General features: G+C 46.2%; 2 protein-coding genes across 6 annotated transcripts in view; one reads left to right on the top strand and one right to left on the bottom strand.

Annotated features, from left to right (window-relative positions):
• The window catches only part of CORO6 (coronin 6), a 162,650-nt gene extending 158,400 nt beyond the window's left edge, over positions 1-4,250 (bottom strand). For 3 of the 5 annotated variants that reach the window (XM_056558999.1, XM_056559006.1, XM_056559004.1), the window contains exon 1: positions 2,409-2,548. The gene's annotated coding sequence lies outside the window, so the exon portion shown is untranslated. Of the gene's footprint in view, positions 1-469; positions 605-2,408; positions 2,549-4,232 lie in introns of those variants that run through there. The other 2 variants (XM_056559001.1, XM_056559000.1) reach the window with 2 other exon arrangements.
• Positions 2,512-19,255, top strand: part of BLMH (bleomycin hydrolase) — a 65,052-nt gene continuing 48,308 nt past the window's right edge. Inside the window, exons 1-5 of the mRNA XM_056559007.1 lie at positions 2,512-2,650; positions 8,767-8,964; positions 10,460-10,569; positions 16,609-16,750; positions 17,994-18,082. Coding sequence (XP_056414982.1) covers positions 2,641-2,650; positions 8,767-8,964; positions 10,460-10,569; positions 16,609-16,750; positions 17,994-18,082 — 549 coding nt within the window. The 5' untranslated portion in view covers positions 2,512-2,640. The remainder of the gene's footprint in view (positions 2,651-8,766; positions 8,965-10,459; positions 10,570-16,608; positions 16,751-17,993; positions 18,083-19,255) is intronic.

The following is a 19,255-nucleotide window of genomic DNA, read 5'->3' as shown; positions in this document are numbered from 1 at the left end:
TCTTCATACGGTCGCCGTATCTGGCAGGGAAATTTCATAACCGACCACTGCCGTATACCTGCCAGACCCACGCCGCATCTCATTCATTTAAATTCTTTTCTTTTTGAATTTCTTTTTGTCTTGTCCACAGTGCTCTCTGCTGACACCTCTGTCCGTCAGGAACTGTCCAGAGCAGCATAGGTTAGCAATGGGGATTTTCTACTGCTCTGGACAATTCATGATACGGGCATCAGGTGTCACCAGAGAGCACTGTGGACAAGACAAAAAAGAAATTCAAAAAGAAAATAATTTCCTCTGTAGCTAACAGCTGCTAAAAAGTGCTGAAAGGGTAAAGATTTTTTTTAATAGAAGTAATTTACAAATCTGTTTAACTTTCTGGCACCAGTTGATAAAAAAAAAAAATTCTACCGGAGTACCCATTTAAGTGTTAGGTCCCTTTCTTTGCTTGGTTTTATTGCTGGAAGTTTACCTTTACTTGAGTCAGTAGATACCCTTTTCTTCATCTGTCAACATGTATACTCCAGTAGGGAAGATGGCAACTGGATGCAAAAGGACCCCTTACCGCCACAGGGGTCCTAGTGCATTTAAGCTGTGAGGTCTCCCGGGGCTTCCAGCCTATGACCACTAGAGGCAGGGAATGATGCACATCTCCTAGGTATGGAAGCTCATGGGTGGCCACAGGAAGAAGATGGAGAAAATGATGGTGGCTGTGGGAGAACCAAGATGAGCATGCATTTGTTTTCCTCCTTGGAAGGGGCCCACCTTACAGGTGGCTAACAACAGGAGGGCTCTATGCACAAAAGTAAGCAAACTTCAGGAGGAGAGCTACCTACAGAGAGAGAGAGCAACCTACAGTAGGGTCCTATATGAAAGGGGAAAACTACATACAGGGGGGAAACTGTATTGGGGGGGGGGGGGGGGGGGGGGTTGGTTGGGTCAATGTGCCCCGCTGTAAAAAAAATTATTCAAGGTGTGCCCTGAACTGAAATCACTTTTCGTCCAAGAAATGTGCTCCAAGTCTTGTGGAGCATCATGTGATCTCTTCTTTCATAACAGAGTTCATGTAATCTCTATCTGCGGCTCTTCTATGTATGCCAACATTTAGTCTCTATTGAGTCTGCGCTGGACTTAGGCTAGGTTCACACTACGGAATCACTAGGCAGAATTTCTGCCGGAGATGTAGCCGGCGGCAATAGGACCGCACGGACTGCATTGCCGTCCCCATAGACAGCAATGCATTTCTGGGTGGAGCTTTTGGGAGATCTGCTCAGAAATGCATTGAGATCTATGGGGACAGCAATGCAGTCCGTGCGGTCCTAGTGCCGCCGGCTCGATCTCCGGCAGAAATTCTGCCCAGAAATTCCACAGTGTGAACCTAGCCTAAGGGTTCCCACTATGGAATATCACGGCACAGCTGAATCAGTCAGCACTAGGACCGCTCGGACATGCGCCGTCTCCATAGTCAGATTCCGCCAAAAGAATGAACATGACCATTCTTTTTATGAGAGTCCGGAATGATAAATATCAGCGGTGCGCATGCTGCAACAGAATCCCATTGAAGACAATGGGAGGCTACTTCATGGGAATTTCCATGCAGAATTTCTCTGCTTGAGAATTCTATAGTGTGAATGTAGCCTAAGAATGCGGAGCATCACATGTCAGTAGGTCAGATGATCATTATACCTGCTCCTTTTTATATAGAAATGTCTGGCGTTGTGGGCACGTGACACCCAGTACTATTGTGTACAGGTCTTATTGTAATGAACAGTAAGCCTGGACAACCCCATAAAGCTACGTGGCGACTTTGGGTATCTGCCATAAAGGTCGCACGTAATGACTGCCAATGTGGTGGTCGCAATGCAACATGTGACACGACACAACCGCGGCACCACACCTTTGGCGGGTTTTAGGCTGCAGGTCCCACATGACTTTACCAGCATTGACCTTAAAGCAAGATTATGTAACAGAGTTGCGCCAAAGGAAGTCGTAGACCAATTGAACTACCATTTTGGTTGGATGACTTAAATGCCATCTGCTGTCGCAAAACACGCCACTTTTTTAGTCCTCCAGTAATTGCAAAGCTACAACTCCCAGCATGCCCGGACAGCCGTTGGCTGTCCGGGCATGCTGGGAGTTGTAGTTTTGCAACAGCTGGAGTTCCACAGTTTGTTGACCACTATCCTGAGCTTTAAAGTCTGGATAAAGAGTGAGGTCCTAAAAATCGGTCACTATAGTCATAAAGCAGTGGAAATGTATGGGGACTTTGATGACGTCATTTTTTGTCAGCGACAAATATCACCTCACTTGAACCTCCCCCCACTCCCCATTGCGAATGGTCCGGTCTGCAGAATGATACACAACGACAGCGCACAGCGACCCCAAGTGGTCACTTCCAATCGCGCACAAACCTGTTCACTTTCCCTTTCACTTATCGTACGTGATCACGTGTCCCCTTCCAAAAATCCTCCTCCAGCCCCGCCCTTATATCCCTACAGAGCCTGGTTAATTCTCTTCACTACTCGGCAAGTGTCAGCCTCTTCCTGCGCCAGCCCCGGAAGCCGAGCGGAGACATCAGCACTTGCCGGTTCGATTGGGAAGGAACATCGTACGGAGCCTCTGTAGTACGCGCAGGAAGATACCATGAGCACAGGTAGAGGGGGGAAGAGCACGTACAGCCGCGATCTGGGGGATGTGTACAGCGCGGGACGACACCGATTTTTATTTTTTATTTGCTTAGGGCCATAGACGTTGATGCTGAGTCATGGGCGGGGCGTTGTAATGTGGGCGGGGTTTTGTGTAGGCTTCCCTGTTGGTGGGCGGGGTTTTGTTGGCCGTGCACAAAGCTGGTGCTCTTTGTAGAATAAGTTTTTTCCTATGTTGGGAAGTGAACCATAAGTCCCAGCACACCGGAGCTGCTGCAGAGGTTCCTTAGAAACACAGTGTGGCTTCTCTATATTATACAGCCGTGAGGCTTCTCTGTACTGGGTGTCTGTATGCAGTGTATAGGCAGGGGGCGCTATGGCTCTTCACTTACTGTACATGCAGGGCTGGTGCAAGTTACTACTGTGGTGACACACTGCAACAACCCTCCTCCTCATGTAATCTTACTACTGGGGTGACACACTGTAACAACCCTCCTCCTCATGTAATCTTACTATTGGGGTGACACAGTGCAACAACCCTCCTCCTCATGTAATATTACTACTGGGGTGACACACTGCAACAAGCCTCCTCCTCATGTAATATTACTACTGGGGTGACACACTGCAACAAGCCTCCTCCTCATGTAATATTACTACTGGGGTGACACACTGCAACAAGCCTCCTCCTCATGTAATATTACTACTGGGGTGACACACTGCAACAAGCCTCCTCCTCATGTAATATTACTACTGGGGTGACACACTGCAACAACCCTCCTCCTCATGTAATCTTACTACTGGGGTGACACACTGTAACAACCCTCCTCCTCATGTAATCTTACTATTGGGGTGACACACTGCAACAACCCTCCTCCTCATGTAATATTACTACTGGGGTGACACACTGCAACAACCCTCCTCCTCATGTAATATTACTACTGGGGTGACACACTGCAACAAGCCTCCTCTTCATGTAATATTACTCCTGGGGTGACACACTGCAACAAGCCTCCTCCTCCTCAGTAATATTACTCCTGGGGTGACACACTGCAACAAGCCTCCTCCTCCTCAGTAATATTACTCCTGGGGTGACACACTGCAACAAGCCTCCTCCTCCTCAGTAATATTACTCCTGGGGTGACACACTGCAACAAGCCTCCTCCTCCTCAGTAATATTACTCCTGGGGTGACACACTGCAACAAGCCTCCTCCTCCTCAGTAATATTACTCCTGGGGTGACACACTGCAACAAGCCTCCTCCTCCTCAGTAATATTACTCCTGGGGTGACACACTGTAACAAGCCTCCTCCTCATGTAATCTCCTTACTACTGGGGTGACACACTGTAACAAACCTCCTCCTCATGTAATCTCCTTACTACTGGGGTGACACACTGTAACAAACCTCCTCCTCCTCGTGTAATCTCCATACTACTGTGGTGACACACTGTAACAAACCTCCTCCTCATGTAATCTCCTTACTACTGGGGTGACACACTGTAACAAACCATTTACTCATATAATCTCATTACTACTGGGGTGATGCACTGTAACAAATCACCTTACTACTGGGGTGACACACTGTAACATACCTCCGCGTGTAATCTCATTACTGGTGTCCGTGACAAACCTCCTCACAACACTAGTGACAGTACGGGAAACATGTGACTTCCACTTCAGCTCAGCCCCGCCTCCTCCACAGGTCCTTCAGTCACCATCTCTGCTATCCTGCACAGCTGAGCTCTACTCCCAACATATTACTGGTCACATGATGGTGACATCATCACAGGTCCTATACTTCCAGCATCTAGTAGGCCGGTGGGGGGGGGGGGGGGGGGGGTAAGCGTCATTCCAGGGTCAGTCCTGCAGAACTCAAGCACTGGATAATCATATGGTCAGGCAGCAGCTGCCCTCCTCTATCTTGATGTGATGGTGCTGCTGGGTCAGTGCTGACAGTGTTGTTCTTACAGATTCATTAAAGAAAATCTGTGACCGTGAGTGGCGCCCTCATCAAGGGGGTCATCTATGCAGCCTTCTACTCTGCCTATAGGTTGCGCCTGCCTGCCTGCCTGGCATTAGACACCTTTCTGGTGCCAGGTATACCTCCCTGTGCCAGAGATATGTTTCCTACATCAGTGGTACAAGTGAAGCGCACGGGTGTCCCAGCATGTTAGGCTATGTTCAGATGGGCGAATGACTGCTCAGAAATGCACCCTCTCATAGACGGCAGTGCATTTTCTTGCGGACTCCGGAATGGGGATTCCCGCAGCAGAAACGTTCGCCATGTGCAAATACAAGACAAAATTGCACAGCATGCTACGATATTTTGTCTGGCAAGATACCGGCGGACACTGTAACAGATGCCCGACGGACCTCAATAAAGTCAGCACCGGGTTGCACCAGAGCAGCCATTGTGGCACCATTTTATATTATCTTTACCTACTTTTGGTTGACTTTGAATGTTTCAATGTGATATTAATCCACTATAAGGGAACCACCTTACACTTCATTATAGGCTAATAAGTCCACGGCTAGGGCTACACAATGGTGCTACAAACTAGGGATCGACCGATATCGGTTTTTTTTTTAGGGCCGATAACGATAATCAGTGGAGGTTAGGGCCGATAGCCGATAACTTATAATCCGGTATAAGTTATCGGCTATTTAACCCCCTGCGACACCGCTGCAGATCATTGATTTAAAGCGGACGCTTTAAATCAATGCACTGCAGTGGCTTTTGTGGTGCCATAGACCGCCACCCGCTTCTCTCCCCCTGCCTGTCCGGGGGTCCTGAGACCTATCACCGCCACTGCTCCCCCCGCCGCACCGCGCCTAGGGGTGCCTCCAGCTGCTGCAAAACTACTACTCCCAGCACGCCCGGACAGCGGTTGGCTGTCCGGGCATGCTGGGAGTTGTAGTTTTGCAACAGCTGGAGGGCCTACTGTAGGTATAGTATATTATACAGATCCCTGTCCATCCCAGAACCCTGACTCACCTTCCCAGTTACTGCCGGGACCGTCCGGGGAGGGTGGAGGGTGAACCGGTCCGGGCTGTCCTTCTCCGGGGGTCCTCTTCTCCACTCTGAGCAGGGGCCCGACCGGTATAGCGGTATGGGCAAAAATCCATACCGTGGGAGAGAAAAAAAAAGATATCCGGTTCACACCGGTATACCGCCCAGCACTACGGTGGGGGATGCGACGCGGTCGTGGTGCGGCGGGTCGGGGGGGGGGGGGGGGGGGGGGTGCGGTGGGGGTGGGGCATTATCGGCTTATCGGCAAGGTAATTGCCGATACCGATAATGCCCAAAATCGGGATTATCGGCCATACCGATAATCGGTCGATCCCTTCTACAAACTAGAGATGAGCGAACTTACAGTAAATTCGATTCATCACCAACTTCTCGGCAGTTGATGACTTATCCTGCATAAATTAGTTCGGCTTTCAGGTGCTCCGGTGGGCTGGAAAAGGTGGATACAGTCCTAGGAGAGAGTCTCCAGCCCACCGGAGCACCTGAAAGCTGAACTCATTTTATGCAGGCTAAAGTCAGCAACTGCCGAGCCGAGAAGTTCATGATGAATCGAATTTACTGTAAGTTCGCTCATCTCTACTACAAACACTAGCATCTGTGACATAGATCTGAAAGAGCCTAATGCAGCGTTCTGCAAACGGTGCGCCTCTAGCTGTTGCAAAACTACAACTCCCAACATGCCCAGACAGCCGTTGGCTGTCTGGGCATGCTGGGAGTTGTAGTTTTGCAACAGCTGGAGAAGCACTGTTTGGCAAGTCTTTTGTCTCCTCTCATTCTAGTGCTTTTTTTTTTTTTTAATTTATTTATTTATTTTTTGAACAAGGAAGTCACAAGCAAAACCACAGCATAAGGAAATAAAATTCGAAATGAATGTGTCCTTACACTTTCACTTTTGTTTAGTAGATGTTACGTGTCATATAAGCCGGCACATGGCATAAGTCCAAAAGCATTGTTAAAAGCATAGATTGGAAGCAAGATTTGAAAGCATTACGGTCAGAAACCCACAAAAAACAAATACCTTTTGATTACCCCCCCCCCCCCCCCCCCACCAATAGCATAGCTAAATACAACTGGGTGAACTTTGTATAGCACTGTGGAATTTGTGTGATAATGTAAATATATATACACTAGCTTTTGCCCACGGCTTCGCTCGCGTTAAATTTGGGGTAGCATAGATCTACTTTTTACGATCCTATAGTAATGAGGCCGCTCTGGGTAAAAGTCTACAGGCATCCAAACAACCCGAATTCTTTCAACTTTGATCTCCACGTCTAAAGAGTTAATGCCGGAACGGCGATGTCCGGCAATAGCAATGGTTCCTGGCTGCTGATAGCAGCCAGGACCATGCGGGTACGATGCGAGCTCAGCTCCTGAGTTTGCTTCATAACCCTCCCGTGCCGCAGTGTTGGGTATACCCGGCGTTCTGCGGTAAGCGGTTCATTCGTGCAAACTTTGAACCCCCGTTTCACCCCTTCAGGTAAACGTTAAAACACCTGTTTCTTTATCTCTAATTGTTAGCCTAAAAACAGTTTCATGCTTCTAGCTTCAAAAAATGACGGATTCCATACAAACTTTCAACCCCTTTTTCACCCCCTTAAAGGGGTACTCCGTCCCTAGACATCTTATCTCCTATCCAAAGGATAGGGGATAAGATGTTAGATCGCCACGGTCCCTGCTGCAGCACCGCGCTATCATTACAGCACAGAGCGAGTTCGCTCTGTGCGTAATGACGGGCGATATAGGGGACGGAGCCGCGTGACGTCATGGCTCCGCCCCTCGTGACATCACGGCCCGTCCCCTTAATGCAGGACCACGGCGCCCCCTCCCATAGACTTGTATTGAAAGGGGCGGGCTGTGACGTCACGAGGGGAGGAGCCGTGATGTAACGATGCTCCGGCCCCTGTATTGCGCGTCATTACCTGCAGAGCGAAGTCGCTCTGTGCTGTAATGATAGCGCAGTGCCACAGCGGGGATCCCGGGGATCCCCAGCAGCGGCACCGCGGCGATCTGACATCTTATCCCCTATCCTTTGTTTAGGGGCGGAGTACCCCTTTAAGGATTGAATTTAGAAAAATCCTTTTTTATTCCTTGTCTTCGTCTTTAAAAACACCTGTGAAAAAATTCAGCTTTCTAGGTCCAAGGGTACAGTCCAAAAGTTTATTTTCATGACTATGAAAATTGTAGATTCACACTGAAGGCATCAAAACTCTGAATTAACACATGTAGAATCATATCCATAACAAAAAAGTGTGAAAATATGTCATATTCTAGGTTCTAGCCACCTTTTGCTTTGATTATTGCTTTGCACACTCATTCTCTTGCTATGCTTCAAGAGGTAGTCACCTGAAATGGTCTTTCAACAGTCTTGAAGGAGTTCCTAGAGATGCTTAGCACTTGTTGGCCCTTTTTGCCTTCACTCTGTGGTCCAGCTCACCCCAAACCATCTCGATTGGGTTCAGGTCCGGTGACTGGAGGCCAGGTCATCTGGCGCAGCACCCCATCACTCTCCTTCTTGGTCAAATAGCCCTTACACAGCCTGGAGATATGTTTGGGGTCATTGTCCTGTTGAAAAAATAAATGATGGTCCAACTAAACGCAAAGCGAATGGAATAGCAGCTGCTGCAAGATGTTGTGGTAGCCATGCAGGTACAGTATGCCTTCAATTTTGAATAAATCCCCAACAGTGTCACCAGCAAAGCACCCCCACACCATCACGCCTCCTCCCCCACACCAGCACACCTGTGATGTGAAAACCATTTCAGGTGACTACCTCTTGAATCTCAACAAGAGAATGCCAAGAGTGTGCAAAGCAGTAATCAAAGAAAAGGTGGCTACTTTGAAGAACCTAGAATATGACCTATTTTCATTTGTTTCACACTTTTTTGTTATGTCTATAATTCCACATGTGTTAATTCATAGTTTTGATGCTTTCAATGTGAATCTACAATATTCATAGTCATGAAAATAAAGAAAACTCTGAATGAGATGGTGTGCCCAAACTTTTGGTCTGTAAAATATATATATTATTCTTATTTATTATTCTTATTATTTCTCTATTAAATATTTATTGCATACTTTTGTCTCCTGTGTGTCTTCAGGTTTGACGTTAGAAAAAACAGCCGCTTTTCGGAAAAAGCTGAAGGCTGAGCCCCGCTATGTGCTGGCACAGAATGTGGCGACGTGCGGCGATCCCCTGGAGGTGTGCTTGCAAAGGCAGACAGTCCAGGACAGTGTTCATGTCTTCCAGCACACGATCCCTGCTGAGGGCAAACCAGTCACCAACCAGAAGAACTCCGGTATGACGGCTCTGCTGATGGAGATCTGCTTCCTTTTATTTTATGTGTATTTGACACACAGACTGTTATCATAGGTGTAACTTCTATTGGTAAGGCTGGGTTCACACCACATTTTTCAAGTACGTTTCCTGTGTACGTTTTTATTATTGAAAACGTATGGAACCGTATTAAACAGTATACATAGACAAAGAATTGAAAACCGGATGCATCCGATTGCGGACGGTTTGCTTGCAATACGGTTTTCTCCCGTACTCAAAACCGTAGTTGACCACAGTTCTGGCTCCGGTTTAAAAACCGTACTACAGCCGCATGGGACGTCAATGGGAAACGCACATGTATACGGTTCCATACAGGAAACCGTATACGGTTTTTGCTTTGCACATGTGCATCCTAAAGTCCCCACTTAAGACCCCTCCCATTAAAAATTTACAACAATTTCAAAAACGTATGTTTAAAAAAAAAAAAAAAAAATGGATGGAACTGTATGCACTTTTAAAAAACAGTATATGGTTTAAAAACGCATACGGTTTCATTTTTCCCATACTGTTCCATCCGTTTTTTTGCCATACGGTTTTCTTTAGAAAAACGAATTGAAGACAGTATGGCAAAAACGTGATGTGAACCCAGCCTAAGAAAGGAAGCCGCTGCCAGTGACCTAAGATCTAGCTCCATAGGTACAAGCAAGATGGCCTGCTTTGTGTATAAAGTAACTTATACAGGGTGTCCAACCATAGAAAGTAATGGCATACAGTAACTCGAGTAGCCACAATATTATGGGGCTGTATTGCTAGCTAAAGGAGATATATCATACAAGAAAACTTATCACCTATCCAAAGGATAGGGAAGAAGTTTAAGCTGGGACCCCTTGTGACATTACAGCAGTGTTTCCTGACCAGGGTGCCTCCAGCTATTTCAAAATTACAACTTCCAGCCTTTGGCTGGCTGAGGATGCTAAGAGTTGTAGTTTTCCAACAGTTGTCACTGGTCAGGAAACACTGGCTGCACTTTATATTGTCACTTTTGCTAAAATGGCTACTGCAAATGAATATATAAAAATGCTAATTTCTCTAAGAAACATCATAGCTAAAATACTTAGAACTTTTCCTAAGCTATGGACATTTTTATATGAAATGTAATGTGCCAGTATACAGTAATGAAGGCGAGAAATAAGTTTTGTTCCTGTGGTGGTCATCTTTAGGGTGCGTTCACATTGCGGAATCTCCGAAAATACTTTGGCGATAGGGCCGCGGGGCACTGAGCTGTCACCATTGACGGCTATGCAGTGCTCGCGGAATCCGCGCAAAGAATGAATATGTTCTTTCTTTGCGTAATTGTCCACCGCTGAAATTCCGCAGTGTGAACGGGTCATGCGGAGAACCATTCACACCGCGGGATTCCATAGTGTGAACGTACCCTTAGTATTGTCTCATTTTATGACTTTACACCCTACTGGTTAATAATCTCCTATTGTCTTTCTCTTTCTCTGATCTTCCAGGAAGGTGCTGGATCTTTTCTTGTCTGAATGTGATAAGATTACCTTTCGTTAAGAAGTTTAATCTTGAAGAATTTGAGTTTAGCCAGTCATATCTGTTTTTCTGGGATAAGGTAAGTACTCTGCGGTACATTCTGTGTGTCCCCGACATTAGAAAAACAAAAACAAAACTTTTGGCATGTGGCAAAAAACTTGTCAAAAGTTTTGCTTGGTTGGGGTCTAGGTGTTCAGACCCCTATTGATCATTAGAACTCCCTGGATCACTGTAATCTCTGTCTCTTTGCATGAGATGCGCTTCATTAACCCCTTAAGGACCCAGCCCATTTTCACCTTAAAGGGGTACTCCGGTGCTTAGACATCTTATCCCCTATCCAAAGGATAGGGGATAAGATGACTGATCGCGGGAGTCCCGCCGCTGGGGACCCCCGTGATCTTGCACGTGGCACCTCGTTTGTAATCAGTCCCCGGAGCATGACAAACACTGTTTGGCAAGCCGTAGGCTTGCATTGAGGGGCGTCTGCCGTCTGCCCTGTCGTCGCCGGTAATCAGACCCGGAGCGAACACGCTCCGGGGACTGATTACAAACGGGGTGCCGCGTGCATGATCCTGGTGGTCCCCAGAGGCGGGACTCCCGCGATCAGGCATCTTATCCCCTATCCTTTGGATAGGGGATAAGATGTCTAAGCACCGGAGAACCCCTTTAAGGACCCGGCCATTTTTTGCACATCTGGCCACTGTCACTTTAAGCATTAATAACTCTGGAATGCTTTTACTTTTCATTCAGATTCAGAAATAGTTTTTTCGTGACCTATTCTACTTTATGTTAGTGGTAAAATTTATCTCTGCTTATAAGGAAAATGGACATGCCAAATAAACTATATATTGATTAACATTTACAATATGTCTACTTTATGATCACATCATAAAGTTGACGTGTTTTTACTTTTGGAAGACATCAGAGGGCTTCAAAGTTCAGCAGCAATTTTTTTCAAATTTTTCACAAAATTTTCAAAATCAGAGTTTTTCAGGGACCAGTTCAGTTTTGAAGTGGATTTGAGGGGCCTTCATATTGGAAATTGGGGATCGACCGATATCGTTTTTTTAGGGCCGATACCGATAACCGGTGGAGGTTAGGGCCGATAACTTATACCGGAATATCGGTATAAGTTAACGGCTATTTATCCCCCCGTGACACCGCTGAAGATCATTGATTTAAAGCGGGCGCTTTAAATCAATGCACTGCAGTGGCTTTTGCGGTGCCATAGGCCGCCACCTGCTTCTCTCCCCCTGCCTGTCCGGGAGTCCTGAGACGTATCACCGCTCCCCCAACCCGCCGCACTGCCCTGGCCCCATTGCCTCCCCCCATCCCAGGTTTTATAATTACCTGTTCCCGGGGTCCACGGGGTCCACTGTTCCCGGCGGGTCGGGGGGGGGGGGGTGCGGTCGCGGTGGGGGCGGTGCATTATTGGCAAGGTAATTACCGATAATGCCCAAAATCGTGATTATCGGCCATACCGATAATCGGTTGATCCCTATTGGAAATACCCCATTATAAAAACTGCACCCTACCCCCCCCCCCCCCCAAAGTATTCAAAATGACATTCAGAAAGTGTGTGCACAGGAATAGCAGCAAAGTGAAGGAGAAAATTCTAAATCTTCATTTTTTTACGCTGGCATGTTCTAATAGACCCAGTTTTTGAATTTTTAAAAGGAGAGAAATCACCCTAAAATTTATAACCCAATTTCTAAGGAAATATCTCATATGGGTATGTCAAGTTCTCTGCGGATTCACTACAAGGCTCAGAAGGGAAGGAGTGACAATGGGATTTTGGAGAGTAAGTTTAGCTAAAATGGTTTTTGGGGGGGGCATGTCACATTTAGGAAGCCCCTATGGTGCCAGAATGGCAAAAAAAAAACACATGGCATACTATTTTGGAAACTACACCCCTCAAGGAACGTAACAAGGTGTACAGTGAGCCTTAACACCCCCACAGGTGTTTGACAAATTTCCACAAAATTTGGACATGAAAATTTTTATTTTTTTTTCCACTAAAATGCTGGTGTTAACCACATTTTTTTTATTTTCACAAGGGGTAATAGGAAAAAAAGCATCCCAAAATTTTTAACCCTGTTTCTTCTGAGTATGGAAATACGCCATATGTGGATTTAAAGTGCTCTGCTGGCGCACTACAATGCTCAGAAGAGGAGCGCCATTGGGCTTTTGGAGAGTGAATTTGATTGGAATATAAGTCGGGGGGGCCATGTGCGTTTACAAAGCCCCCATGGTGCCAGAACAGTGGAACTCCCCCACCCCACATATGACCTAATTTTGGAAACTACACCCCTAACAGAATTTAATAAGGGGTGCAGTGAGTATTTACACCCCACTGGGGTTTGACAGATCTTTGGAACAGTGGACTGTGCAAATGAAAAATTACATTCTTCATTTTCACGGACCACCGTTCAAAAAAATCTGTCAGACACCTGTGGGGTGTAAATGCTCACTGCACCCCTTGTTACGTTCTATGAGGGGTGTAGTTTCCAAAATGGGGTCACGTGGGGGGGGGGGGGGTGGTGTCGGCACTATGAGGGCTTTGTAAACACACATGGCCTTCAATTCCAGACACTTTTCTCTCTCCAAAAGCCCAATAGCGCTCCTTCTCTTCTGAGCATTGTAGTGCCCCCGCAGAGCACTTTACATCCACATATGGGGTATGTTCTTACTCAGAAGAAATGGGGTTACAAATTTTGGGGGGCTTTTTTTCCTATTACCTGTTGTGAAAATGAAAAATTTGGGATAACGCCAGCGTTTTCGTGAGGGGAAAAAAAAAAAAAAAATTTTCATTTTCACTTCCAACTTTAACAAAAAGTCTGCGGTGTAAATGCTGACTATACCCCTTGTTACATTCTGTGACGGGTGTAGTTTCCAAATGGGGTCACATGTGTTTTTTTTTTTTTTATATATTTTTTTTTTTGTGTGTTTGTCAGTACCGCTGTAACAATCAGCCTCCCCTGTGCAAATCACCTCAAATGTACGTAGCGCTCTCACGCCTGAGCCATGTTGTGCGCCCTCAGAGCATTTTACGTTCAAATATGGGGTATTTCCGTACTTGAGTTAAGTTTTGGGGTTCTTTTTTCTTTTATTTTTTTCCTTTTTGTGAAAATGAAAAGTATGGGGCAACACCAGCATGTTAGTGTGGGGGGGGGGGGGGGGGGGGGAGTTTACAATAACATGCTGGAGTAGACCTCCACTTGCCCTACGGCAGTGTTTCCCAAACAGGGTGCCTCCAGCTGTTGCAAAACTCCCAGCATGCCTGGACAGTCGATGGCTGTCCGGCAACACTGTGAGTTGTTGTTTTGCAACAGCTGAAGGCTCCGTTTTAGAAACACTGCCGTACCAGGTGTTTCTCATTTTTATTGGGGGGGGAGGGGAATTGTGTAGGGGTATAGGTATGTGTAGTGGTTTTAGGGTACACTCACATGGTGGGGGTTCACAGTGAGTTTCCCACTAGGAGTTTGAGCTGCAGCGGAAAGTTTGCTGCATCTCAAACTTGCAGCGAGAACCTCACTGTAAACCCGCCCGTGTGAATGTACCCTGTACATTCACATGGGGGGGGGGGGGGCGCACACTGGTTGCAAAACAGAGTTTGTTACCTAACTCAGTGTTCCCCCAACCTGTGTGCTTCCAGCTGTAGCAAAACTACAACTCCCAGCTGGAGGTACAGGGGTTGGGAAACACTGAGTTAGGAAACAGACAGTGTTTCCCAACCAGTGTGCCTCCAGTTGTTGCAGAACTATAACTCCCTGCATGCCCAGACAGCCGAAGGGCATGTTGTGAGTTGTAGTTATGAAACTGGAGGAGAACAGTTTGGAGACCACTGTGTAGTGGCGTCCAAACTGTAGCCCTCCAGATGTTGCAAAACTACAACTCCAAGCATGCTCAGACTGCACAGGCATGCTGGGACTTGTAGTTCTGCAACATCTAAAGAGCCAGATGTTACAGAACTACAACTCCCAGCATGTCTGGGCATGCTTGGAGATGTAGTTTTGCAACATCTGGAGGACTAAAGCTTGGGCACCACTGTATAGTGGTTTTCCAAACTGTGGCCCTCCAGATGCTGGGAGTTGTAGTCTGGCAATTCCTAGAAGGCAGCAGTGGAGGCGATCTTTACTGCTGTCTCCACCGCCTGCTTACCGCAGGTCCCCGCCGCCAATGCCGCAGGTACCGCCGCCATCTTCCCCCGCTCTGCCCCGACATTTAAACTGTAACCCCCCTGCCCCCAACTGCCATTGGTCAGTTAGGCTAACTGATCAATGGCAGGGGTTAGGAGGAGGGGGCACCCCTACCACCTCGCTCCTATCCTTTAGGACGATCGAGGCTGTCTGACAGCTCGGACCATCCCTATTTTCTGGGCTATCTGGTCATCAGAGACCCGATCAGCCCGGAATCGCCGCAAATCGCCGATCTGAATTGATCGGTGATTTGTGGCGATCGCCGACATGGGGAGGGTTTGCACGGGGTGCCTACTGAATGATTTCAGCAGGTACCCCGGTCCGGTCCCCGACTGGCTAGCGGCGGGGACCGAAATTCCCACATGCGTACAAGTATGCCCTTGGTCCTTAAGTACAGGACGCAAGGGCGTATCCATACGCCCATGGTCCCCAAGAGGTTAATAAAGAAATATATTATTTATTTATTATTATATTTTTTTTAATATACTGTTTAATCACTCAAACTCACAAAACCTTTTGTGACTTTTATAATCTGTGATTTCCCTAATATACCACTGATACTTGCCTTAGTTGCTATGTTTGCTACTCTGATTTGCTACATAACATAAATCCTTAATATACAACGTCTCCTCCAGTAATATAAGCTGGACTTTGTAAGGGCTATCGTTGCAAACAGAGCAACCTGGACTATTGGACTGTGCCCTTCCCCATAAATCCTTCCCAGCATTGTATTAACAGAAAAACTTTCTCCCTGAAAGATTTCTCACAGTTTTCATGTGAGTTCGTAACACATTGAAAGGGCAGAAAAAGCTTACTTCTAAACCTTAAATGAGTTGTACAGGAGTATTTTATTTTATTTATTTATTTATTTTTGCTTTTGCAAAGGCAGCACCACTCTTTTCCACTGGTCATATGTAGTACTGCCGCTCAGTTCCATTCACTTTAATGGAGCCGATCGTCCATGTGCTTTGTTACCAGGTCACACCATTAAAATGAAAACGGTCAGCTTGCTCCCCCCCCCCCGTACTAACCAGCGGTACTAGCTGGTAGTGCGGGGGACGCTGAGCAGTTTGAGGCTTACTGTGCCTGGATCCGCCTGGCTGTTCAACCGAAATTTTTGTTTTTCTGTATATGCTAATTGGGTGCTAACTGGCACAGGCGGCGTAACTGGCACTCTGACCTCAGCGGCCGCAGAGCCACCCGGCTCATCAATATTCCTCCCCTGCCTCTGCCTCTTCTCACCGTTCTGTAATTGAGAAGGAGAGGTGGAGGAATATTGATGAGCTGGGCAGCGCTGCTGACTTCAGAGTGCCAGTTATGCCGCCTGTGCCAGTTAGCATCTAATTAGCATATATGGAAAAACGAGGATTTAGGCCGAACGGCTGGGTGTATCCGGGCACAAACTGATCAGCGCCCCCCGCACTACCAGCCAGTACCGCTGGTTAGTGCAGGGGGAGCAAGCTGACAGTTTTCCTTTAACAGCGGTTAGTTGGGACAGCCACAGAGCATATCCACATCACTCTTGTAGAAGTCAGATTTGTGTTCTGAATGTTCGATATTTGCTTTACTGCAGCCAACCTCAAAGTTAATGCATAAAATGTACCATATACTCACAGCAGGCTTTGGTACAAATTAATATTGTAAATTACACATATAGGGGGAGATTTATCAAAACTTGTGCAGAGGAAAAGTTGACCAGTTGCCCATAACAACCAATCAAATCACTTCTCTTATTTTGAAAAATAAATATAAGCAATCTTATAGGTTACTATGGGCAACGGGTCAACTTTTTTTCTCTGCACAGGTTTTGCTAAATCTCCCCTATGATGTGCAATCTTAATGCATGTTCTAAAAGTCTTCTATTCTCCTCTGTGGTCCATTATACAGACTGTTAACCACATGATCTGTATCCTCCACAGGTAGAACGTTGCAACTATTTCCTAAATGCTTTTGTTGAGACCGCGCACCAGAACGAGCCAATTGATGGAAGACTTATGCAGTTCCTGCTTTCAAATCCCAGCAATGATGGAGGCCAATGGGACATGCTTGTAAATCTGATTGGTATGAATCTACATGGACATAAACCCACTCTGGTATACTCATTAAAAATGAACATTTATTGAAAATATTTTAAAAATAGACAAACACATACATACACTGTATAACAGAGAACTAACAATGGCAGAGTTTGCACATGATTATAAAATATTAAGATATAGGAACCAAGGTATTAAAGCAAAATAAGGTTAAGGTGGTGGGAATAGTCTTATGACTGCCTAATAAAAATATATAATAACTCCTTGGACATAAAGTGCTAAAGACCAGTAAACTCCATTGTGGAGATAGCAACCAAATAACCCATACACAATATCTGTTCTAGCTAGGCAATCAAATTGTTGTAAATGATCCGATTCTGGATCCCACTCCACACTTACCCATACTGAATTGAAAGGAGCACCCACTACCACTGTCATTTTATCACTAACAATGGACAATCTCTATATTCCTGTAAGTGAAGAATACATTAAATATGATAATAGCAAACAATCGCCACACTTTCTCAGCATAACCCCCCCCCCCCAAAAAAAAAAAAATGAAAATGAAAAACAGATGATTTGTTTAAAACAAAAAAAAAACCTCCTGTCCTCTGTTGTGTGCAATATTGCAGCTCAGTTGAAGCCAAGTTGTCTAGGCCCAGTTTTTTGTTTGTTTTTTTAATCAAAGAAATTTGCTCTGTTTTATTTCTATTCCCTGATAACCCCTTTTTAGCGTCTATTCACACGTACAGTATCCTGCGTATATTTGAAGCTGCAGATTTTATAGTAAACTAAATGACTGACCACAGTTTCAGATCTGCAGCTTTAAATCCTGTGCATCAAATATGAGCAGAATACTGTACTTGTGAATACACCCTAAAAGGATTTTCTAGTTTGGTCAACCCCCTCCATGTTAGAAGGGTCCTTCAACAATAACCATATCACAAAAGTGACTTGCAGTATGTGTTCACATTTTCTGTGCAGAGGGGACACCTAGGAGGTTGGTGGGGATCGGACTCCACCGGTCGTAAGAATGGATGACAGATGTGCATGGGCTATGCTGTTATCCTAACTCTGGGAGTTATAGAAACGACATAGTTGACATTGCTACTGTTTTTATACAACTCCCATTAAAGTCTATGGGAGTTATGCGCTATATGTAAAATGCCCAGTCGGCTATTTTCGGCTTCCCTACTACTTATGGCTGCTGCAAGCAAGTTTAGTTAATTTATTATTAAGTATCTGTCTTTTCATTTGCACTCTCGTAGAAAAATATGGTGTCATCCCGAAGAAATGTTTCCCAGAATCCCACACATCAGAGGCAACTCGTAGAATGAACGACATACTGAATCACAAGGTAAATAAATGTTTTGTTAATCTTTTTTTGCTTAATGTAGGGCTGCAACTTAAGACTATTTCTAAAACCGATTTAGTTAGCCAATTATTGGTACAATTAATTGATTGCTTGGAGAGAGGGGACAGCACCTGAATAGTGAAGGGACAGAAACTGAAAGGTTAATGGCGCAGAAGGAGTAGTTCACAGACCTTAGGGATGGCTGTCCCCCTGCACCAGGAAGATCTGTCAGCTTCTGGCCGGACAGAAGGGCTCCTGCAATGTGACGACCGGAGGCTTCTTGTCACTGGAGGCGCTGAGGACACTCTGTGTGTGTGTGTGTGTGTGTCTGTCTCTCCACAGCCAGCTTCTTGTCTTCATCTGAGAGACTCAGACACAAAGTGAGACTGCTCCATTTTCCTTTTGCTGTTTATTTATTTATTCGACTTCTCCTTATTTTGGGTGCTCTCACAAGTGCCCTAGGGTGTTCTCCTCTGGCTCATCTTTAGAATCCGGAGCCAGGGACGGGCGCTCTCCTCAGAGGTCTCGTTCCTCCTCCCTGGCCCCCGGAAGCGCCCCTGCTCTAAGGGCCCCTCTCCTGGTCACGGTCCTAGGTCTCCAGGCCTGCGTACCAGGTCTGTTTCGCCTTCGTCTAAGGCTGCCTCCACCCGCTCCCACTCTCCTGGGGAACTGGAAGATTAGGCGTCAGGTTCTGCCTCTGATACAGAGGACCGAGCCAGCGTGTCCGACATGGTAAACAATTTGGTGTCAGCCATAAGGGACACCTTTCACTTAGAGAACCCCGGAACTTCGGACCCAGCTCCAGAAGTTTCCTTTCACTGTTCCCGTCGCTCACCTAAGGTATTCAGTTCTTATGCTGAATTTGACACCTTACTGGAAACAGCATGGAAGCATCCAGTCAAATGCTTTCAGGGGACTAAGAAAGTTCGGGCACAGTTCCCCTTTTCCCAGGACCTCATTGCGAAATGGACTTCCCCGCCAACACTGGATCCTCCGGTGTCCAGCCTGTCAAAATCGACTACTCTACTTTTGGCGGATGCTACATCCTTTAACTCCTTAACGGCCAGGACCTGCGGCTAATACAGTACATCACCGATCGCGGTGATTCTCTGTATTAACCATTCAGATGCGGCGATCAAAGCTGACCGCCGGGTCTGAAGCGAAAGTGAAACTATC

The sequence above is a fragment of the Hyla sarda genome, chromosome 2, assembly GCF_029499605.1.
Source record: "Hyla sarda isolate aHylSar1 chromosome 2, aHylSar1.hap1, whole genome shotgun sequence".
In the NCBI taxonomy this organism is placed as follows: Eukaryota; Metazoa; Chordata; class Amphibia; order Anura; family Hylidae; genus Hyla; species Hyla sarda.
Note: the sequence above shows the minus strand (reverse complement) of the source record. Positions and strands in the feature narration are given on the sequence as shown.